The sequence below is a fragment of the Thamnophis sirtalis genome, unplaced genomic scaffold (genome assembly GCF_051295495.1).
Source record: "Thamnophis sirtalis isolate CommonGarterSnake01/CBP01778 unplaced genomic scaffold, rThaSir2_p1.2 scaffold_2, whole genome shotgun sequence".
Classification (NCBI taxonomy): domain Eukaryota; kingdom Metazoa; phylum Chordata; class Lepidosauria; order Squamata; family Natricidae; genus Thamnophis; species Thamnophis sirtalis.
This window is the reverse complement of record NW_028261382.1, coordinates 100454539-100462869: the sequence shown is the minus strand read 5'-3', so window position 1 is coordinate 100462869 and position 8331 is coordinate 100454539. Positions and strand designations below refer to the sequence as shown.

The following is an 8331-nucleotide window of genomic DNA, read 5'->3' as shown; positions in this document are numbered from 1 at the left end:
CGGCCCTCCTGCCAGTGGAGGCGCGAACGATACTCGCCGGCCTTCTCCTGCAGCTGCTGCAGCTGGGAGTAGCGCTCCAGGAAGGAGAAGAGCTGGAGCATCATTTGCACCAGGGGTGACTCCGGGGGCTGCGTGGGGAGGGGACAGTCGGGGCCCAAAACGGGTGGGAAGAGGGGAGAGCGAGGTTAGTCACAAGGTGGGCAGCGCCAGTTTCTCCCCAGTCTCCCAGAGGGCTGTCAAGGCAGGACTAGAATTCCCTGTCTCCTGGTGATTGGGCCAAAGTCACCCGGCTGGCTTTTGTGCTTAAGGTGGGACTAGAATTCCCTGTCTCCTGGTGATTGGGCCAAAGGACTAGAATCCCTGCTTCTGCACCAAGATTGTATGAATGTGGCAAAAAGGAAGGCCCAGTTCTTGTGGGGCCCCCACCCGCCACTGCTTCAGGTTGTGGCTCTCCTGAGGCCCCCTCCCCTCTCCTTCCCTCCCTGTAAGACTGGCACCCCCAGGGACCCCTCCCCTTCAGCAAGGAGGAAGCATGGCTGGATAGGGGAGGGCATTTCAACTCAGCCCCCCCAGCGCCAGGAGAACGGGAGGGGGGGGGGCAACCTTTCCACACAGCATCTCCCTCTCGGCAAGGGCCGCCTCCCGCTTGAGGGCCAGGAACTCCGTCAGTGGGGTGGGGGCTTCCTCCGAGCCCAGGTCGTCCTCCTCGGAGGGGCTGCCTCGGTCGCTCTCGGAGCTGCCTGCCAAGGGCCAAGGAGGCCGGTGAGGTTGAGTTGCCGCCCCTTGCTGAAAGCCCTGCGCCCCCCCCCGCCTCCCCATGCCCCAAACGCTCTCTCCCACCTCCACGCAGCAGCCGAATCTGCCAGGCTTAGCTTGGCAGAGATGCTGAGAATGTAGCTCAGGGTTCAAATGGGTGGGTGGGTGGGTGTCTTGGAGCTTGGTGGTTTCCCTGCAGAAGTTTTGTGACCCAAACTAGGGACCCTCATTATTTAATTAAAAGGAAGTGAGGTTTGCAGGGAGGGGGAGGGGGAGGGGGAGGGGGAGGAGGAGGAGGAGGAGGAGGAGGAGGAAAAGGAGGAAGAGGAGGAGGGGGAGGGGAGGAGGAAAAGGAGGAGGAGGAGGAGGAAGAGGAGGAGGAGGAGGAGGAGGAGGAGGGGGAGGGGAGGAGGAAGAGGAGGAGGAGGAAGAGGAGGAGGAGGAAGAGGAGGAGGAAGAGGAGGGAGGAGGAGGACGATGAGGAGGAGGAGGAGGAGGAGGAGGAGGAAGAGGAGGAGGAGGAGGAGGAGGGGAGGAGGAAGAGGAGGAGGAGGACGATGAGGAGGAGGAGGAGGAAGAGGAGGAGGGGGAGGGGAGGAGGAAGAGGAGGAGGAGGAAGAGGAGGAGGAGGAAGAGGAGGAAGAGGAGGAGGAAGAGGAGGGAGGAGGAGGAGGATGATGAGGAGGAGGAGGAGGAGGAAGAGGAGGAGGGGGAGGGGAGGAGGAAGAGGAGGGAGGAGGAGGAGGAGGACGATGAGGAGGAGGAGGAAGAGGAGGAGGAGGAGGAGGAAGAGGAGGAGGAAAAGGAGGAGGAGGAGGAGGAAGAGGAGGAGGAGGAGGAGGAAGAGGAGGGGGAGGGGAGGAGGGAGGAGGAGGAAGAAGAGGAGAACTGTGGAGTTCTTTGTGTATTCTGTGTTTGGTGGTTTTGTTGCAAGCGTTTCATGACCCAACTAGGAAACATCATCAGTGCTAGAAGGGAGGAGGAGGATTGTGGGGTCCTTCACTCTCTGCACCATGAGTTTGGTGGTTTTCTTGTAGACATTTCATAACCCAGCTAGGTAACATCTTCAGTGCAACATCATCAGCACTGATGTTGTCACTTATTTGGTCTGCAAGAAAACCGCCAAGCTCGGAGAACACGCAGGGCCCCTCGAGGGGCTTAACTGCAAGCACAGAGAAAGGAGACCCCCCCCTCACCTCACTTCCAGCGAGAGGCTTCCTAGACAATCTGCTGCTGGGGACAGGGGGAAGAGGGGGGTCACTGCCCCCTGGGTGCTGAGCCTGCCGCAGTGTGGTGAGGGGCAGAAGAGGAGAGGAACCTACTGTCCACATCGGTCAGCTGCAACCATCGGTGGTCCGGTGAGGGGGTCTTGGTGGTGTCCTCTGGCAGCTCCTCCGAGAAAGCTCTGCGGCCCTGGGGAGGAAGAAACAGGTCAGACCCCTGGGAGGGTCACTGGGAATCCCCCCCCCCCACTGCGTTCCTGCCTCAGATTAGATTATATTAGATTAGGGAATGTAATGGAATAGAAAATGGAATAGAATGGAATGGAATAGAATGGAATACAATAACAGAGTTGGAAGGGACCTTGGAGATCTCCTAGTCCAGCCCCCCTTGCTCAAGCAGAAGACCCCTGACCATTTCAGACAAGTGGCTGTCTAGTCTCTTCTTAAAAACTTCGAGTGACGAAGCGCCCACAACTTCTGGTGGCAAGCAGTTCCACTGGCTAATTGTCCTGCCATTTTAGTGGGTGGACAGTCAGCCGCACTGGCACCGCATGATCCGGTGTGGCACATTGGTACCAGGCCCTTGGCTTGGTTCATTCCTTCTGGCCAGGCTATTTGGCACTCTGGGGGGTGGGGGTGTCCAAAAGGGCCAAACCCACCCACCCACTCCAAGAATCTGAGCTCTCTGCTATGGCTCCCTGTTTGTTCTCCATCACGCAAAGCCTCGCCCAGAGGGACACAGGTGTGGCCTCCCTTGGGGGAGGGGGGGCTGCCCTGAGACAACCCCTCTCCCAGCTGAGTGGTCCCTGGATTGGCAAGGTGCTGTGGCTCTGTTTCCATGGCGGCAGGTGTCATGGAAACCACATCACTGAGGGTGGGGCACTTTCTCTGCATCCTGCCCCCTTGCAATGCAAATCTATAGGTTGATGCACCTGTTAGAAGACAGGTGTTTAGGTCTCTCTCTGTGTGTGCGTGTGTGTGTGCATGTGTGTGTGCGTGACAGATAGAGAGAAAAACACCTGGAGCAGAGCAAGCTGGCTGGGGAATTCTGGGAGTTGAAGTCCGCCAGGCTTAAAGTTGCCAAGTTGGAGACCCAGCATTTTCAACATGAAGCAAAAATCAAGAACCCCGGAGGTATCATCTCAAAGGGACAGTTCAAAAGCCACGTTAGAAAGGATGACTTCACAGTCAAGAAGGAAACTTGGACCCCACAAAGTGTGTCAGTCATCAGTCACTGAGTTTAAACATGCTGGGGGATAAACCCAGCTCCATCATTCGACAAAAAATATACATTTAAAAGATAAAACAAAGCAATTGAATATAATGATGACGATAAGGACAATAGAACAGAATAGAATAGAAAATATGGAGTAGAGTAGAGTAGAGTGGAGTGGAGTGGAGTGGAGTGTAGTGGAGTGGAGTGGAGTAGAATAGAATAGAATAGAATAGAATAGAATAGAATAGAATAGAACAGAACAGAACAGAATAGAAAATATGGAGTAGTGTAGAGTGGAGAGGAGTGGAGTGGAGTAGAGTAGAGTAGAATAGAACAGAATAGAAAATATGGAGTAGTGTAGAGTGGAGAGGAGTGGAGTGGAGTGGAGTGGAGTGGAGTGGAGTGGAGTAGAGTAGAGTAGAGTAGAGTAGAACAGAATAGAAAATATGGAGTAGTGTAGAGTGGAGAGGAGTGGAGTGGAGTGGAGTAGAATAGAACAGAATAGAAAATATGGAGTAGTGTAGAGTGGAGAGGAGTGGAGTGGAGTGGAGTGGAGTAGAGTAGAGTAGAGTAGAGTAGAACAGAATAGAAAATATGGAGTAGTGTAGAGTGGAGTGGAGTGGAGTGGAGTGGAGTGGAGTGGAGTGGAGTAGAATAGAATAGAATAGAATAGAATAGAATAGAATAGAATAGAATAGAATAAGAACAACAAAATTAAATAATGAGACATCCACACCCGCCTATCCCAGATCCTTGGAAGGGCCCGATAAGCAAAGAAAAATGCCAAATCCAGCCTGAACCGCTGGCTAATTGTGCGACAAATTGAAAAATAAAAACAGAAACATTAATAATTAAAAAGACATAAACAGGCAAAATAAAAAAGAAAGCAAAAGCAAAGGAAGGAAACTCCGAGGGGAAGCCTTTCCTGCTGCCAGTTTCCTATGCTTCTAGTTTTGTGCCCTCGGTGCCAGCCTGGCCCGTGAAGAGGTGCCAGTCCTCGGATGGAATCCTCCCAAAGACACCGCTGGAAAAACTGGATTCGGGGGGTGGGGGGTGGGCAGCACTGTTGATAGAGGGGTGGGGGGGGGCACAGGACCAGCTACTCCTTGTCTCTTCCCACAGCCCCTCAAACCCTCCCCCATCTGCTCTACTTTGTATGTGCGTTTCACGCCCGCAATGAAATCCCACCCACGTTGTTGGTTGGCAAGCAACACCGAGCATTTTTTGGAAACGTTGCATTGCACACATTGAGAGGGAGAGCGGGAGAGAAAGAGAGAAAAAGAGGGGGGAGAGAGAGAGAGAGATGGAAAGAGAGAGAACTAAACTGCAATTGTCGGGGGTCCTCTTGCCCTGCTCCACAGCCTGTGGAATGATCTACCCGTAGAGATCCGGACCCTCCCCACTCTCTCGGCCTTCCGAAAAGCCACTAAAACCTGGCTATTCCGGCAGGCCTGGGGCTGTTGACCGCATGAATGAGGTCCAGCCCCACCAAGATTGAGTCTATGGTGCGTTGCTTTTAAATTTGTCTTTCTTCTTTTCCTATTTTAACTTTTATATTTTAGTCTTGTATTTGTAAGCCGCCTGGAGTCCTGCGGGATTGGGCGGCATATAAATTTATTAAATTACAATTACAATTACTACCTTTAACCGGGCACGCTGGGTGATCACGGCCTCAGGTATTTGGGGAGGGGGCTGCTGCGACACGCAGAGGAAACATCACCTGCCTTTTCTACAGCAGAGAAACACGCTGGGCCAACTTTAGGAACTCTGCCAGGGAATTTGAACCTGCTTTCCTGCTTTCCTGAGGGATGGGGTGCTACTTTTTAAATTCTTTTTTATTGTTTTTTTAAAAAATATTTTGTGAAGCTGCCCAGAGGCGGCCATATCAATCTTTTAAATAAATACAGGTAGCCCTCAAATTACGACCTCAAATTGAGCTCTAAATTTCTGCTGCTAAGCGAAACATTGGTTAAGAGAGTTTTGCCCCATTTTGCAACCTTTCTGGCCACGGTCGCTAAGTGAATCCAGCTTCCCCGTGAACTTTGCTGGTCAGAAGGTCGCACACGGAGATCACGTGACACCACCACCCCCGGGGACACTGCGACCGTCATAAATACGAGTCAGTTGCCACGTGTCTGAATTTTGATCACGTGACCCCGGGGGAAGCTGCAACGGTCGTTAAGAGTGAAGAGCGGTCGTAAGTTGTTTTTTCCAGTGCCGTTGTAACTTTGAGTGGGCACTAAATGAGGTGTTGTAAGTCGAGGACTACCCGTACCGGCCAGGATGATAAAAAATATGGTTCTTCTCCTCTCTTAGTTTGTTTCATCAATTCAATCCTTAACCACAATTGCAGTTTTTCAGGGGGGCCTCAAAAAAGCAGCTTACAAAGGTTGAACGAGTGAAATATCAAATTAAATTACAACCACCTTTTAAGGTCCAGAAAAGAGGAAGGAGGCGGGAATTCTTCCAACCCACTTTAGCGACTGACAGCTATCAATCACCCAGGGTCAAGGTATCCTGCCCGGTTACCATAGAGCAGTGTTTTTCAACCTTGGCAACTTGAAGATGTCTGGACTTCAACTCCCAGAATTCCCCAGCCAGCAAATGCTGGCTGGGGAATTCTGGGAGTTGAAGTCCAGACATCTTCAAGTTGCCAAGGTTGAAAAACACTGCCATAGAGGGGCTTCTTCCAACAAGAAAGGGGGGTGGGTGGGCTGCAGCCGTACAGCCCCTCCCCATCTATTTTGGGGATGCATTTGAATAAGGGGAGCCCCATCTCCCATCCCCGCGGGCAGAAAGCGATGCAGCCCCCTCCCCGAAAGAGAATTCCGCTGCAAAGGATGCCGGCGGGTCTCCGGGGAGCCGGACCAGGCCGTCCCCGGCCTCGCTAGCCCCCCCCTCCCAGGCCCTTCCAGCTGCGGCGGGGGTGGGAAACGCCCCCCAAAGGGGGCGAGGATGCTCCAGCCCCGCGCCCCTCCCCGACCCTTCCAAGAGGGCAAGGGGGGTCCAGTCACCCCCCGCCCGGGGCTGCGGGTCTGAGGTCCGCGGGGAGACCCCCCACCCCCGGGTGGGACCGTGGCTGAAAGAGGGGCGGATGGAAGAGCCCCGCAGCCCCCTCCCCACCGCCGGCGCCCACTTACCCGGGCGGGAGGAGGGGCGAGGGGCAGCGCCTGGGGGAGCCTCCGCAGCCGCCGCCGCCCCCGGGCCGCCCCCGCCGGCCCCGCATCGCCCTTCTTGAAGAGCGCGTAGAAGACCAGCACCAGCAGCGAGTAGAAGGCGTACATGGGCACCGCCGAGGGCGCCGTGACGCAGCACCGGCGGCAGGAGAAGCGGCGGCGGCGGCGGTGCCCGGGCTGCCAGCGGGGATGCGCAGCCCGGAGGATGCCGGAGAGGCGGAGGAGGCGCTGCGGGCAGGTGGACTCCCGCAGCCCCGCCCGCTTCGCAAGCCGCGACCCCCGCCCAGCGCCCCCGCCCGCCCGCCCCGCTTCCCCCGGAGGGTCTCCGCCCGTGGGGACCCTCGCCTCTCCCCCCGCTCTATGGATGGCTGCGCCGGCCGGCCTGCCCGGGTGGACGCCGGCTTACGTGTCTCTCTCTGGGTGTGCGTGTGTGTGTCTGCGCGTGCCTGTATTTGTGCCACCCTGGGATTGCGTGTCCGGGTCTCTGGGTCCGTGGGAGGGCGGGTGGGAGACTGCGGGGGTGTCTGTGCGTCTGTCTCTCTTCCTATGTGTGTTTGAGTCTTATCTCTTGTGTGTTTCTGTCTGTGTTTCTGACTCGGGTGTGTATCTGTGTGTGTGTGTGTTTATAGGTCTGTGTCTCTCTGTATCTGTGCTTGTGTGTTTGTGTGTATATATGTGTGTGTCTTTCAGTGTCTGTGTCAGGTGGGTGTGTGCGCTTGTGTCTATCTCCTGTGTGTATTTTTGACTCACTGATCTGTGTGTTGCGTCTGTGTTTTTGTATGTCTCAGTGCGTCTCTGTACCTTGGTTTGTGTGTCTTTTCGTCTTTGTGTGTGTCTGTCTTTCTGTGTCTAACTTTCTGTGGGTGTGTGCGTTTGTGTCTATCTCCTGTGTGTATTTTTGACTCACTTATCTGTGTGTGTTGGCTGTGTTTGTATGTGACGCGCTGTGTGTGTGTGTGTGTGTGTGTGCATACGTGCTTCTCCTGGACTGTTGTGCAGGAGCAACAGCAGCAGCTGAAAGGCCAATAAATGGATCGAATAGCAATTAAAACCCACAACCTCCCAGCTAAACCCCAACCCCCCCCCCCAAGCAATCCAGGAAGGACGGAGGCCTTGCAGGGCCCCATGGGACACGCACACACAGACACACAATTCAGGAGCTCAGCCACCCAAGTAAACCCCCCCCCCCTGGAGGGACCTTCCCTTCCTTGCCCAAAGGCCCCAGACCGGAGGCCCCCAAACTTGGCCACTTGGCTCCAGCCAGCTGGCTGGAGAATTCTGGGAGTTGAAGTCCACAAGTTTTAAAGTGGCCAACTTTGAAGACCTCTGAGGCTAGATGGCTGGGGAATTCTGGGAGTTGAAGTCCACAAGTCTTAAAAGTTTGGGGACCCCTGCTCTAGACAGACAAACACACACACACACACAAGCCGAAAGATCAAACTTGAGAGCAAGCGGAGTCTGCAGTGACCGGTGCCAAGGACTCCCAGAAAGGGAATTAAAAATGTGAAAATATGAAAAGGATATTTGGACTTCCTCAGAAAACAGAGCTAAGCAATTCCTTTCTAACTGAGACCCAGCCAGCATCTCAGGGGGTGCCAAGATCTACTGGCCTACCTGAAGGATCTCCCTCCAATCTGTCAATCTCTCCCTCTCTGTCAATCTCTTTTTTTGTGTGTGTATAAAGTTTTTTATTTTTCATTTTCATAACATATAATCACATGTATACTATTACATAGCCAATATCGTCTTGTATTATTAAATGTTTACATCAATTCACCTTACCATCAACTCCCAGAAACGATTATTGGCTCTTCTGCTCTTCATACACCATATTTGTACCTTATCCATCACTTTCTTCTCCCTCTCTCCTCCCCCTCCCTACCTCCTTTCTTCCCTCTGTCATCCTTTTCTTCTCTCCTTCCCCTTCCTCTCTCCTTCTCCTCTCCCCTTTCCACTCCTC

At 54.0% G+C, this 8331-nt stretch overlaps 1 protein-coding gene across 1 annotated transcript in view; it reads right to left on the bottom strand.

Annotated features, from left to right (window-relative positions):
• Nucleotides 1-6642, bottom strand: part of KIFC2 (kinesin family member C2) — a 25175-nt gene extending 18533 nt beyond the window's left edge. Inside the window, exons 1-4 of the mRNA XM_087703524.1 lie at nt 6336-6642; nt 2079-2169; nt 604-740; nt 3-128 (exon numbers count right to left, since the gene is read on the bottom strand). Coding sequence (XP_087559650.1) covers nt 3-128; nt 604-740; nt 2079-2169; nt 6336-6479 — 498 coding nt within the window. The 5' untranslated portion in view covers nt 6480-6642. The remainder of the gene's footprint in view (nt 1-2; nt 129-603; nt 741-2078; nt 2170-6335) is intronic.
• Between the last annotated feature and the right edge of the window lie 1689 nt (nt 6643-8331).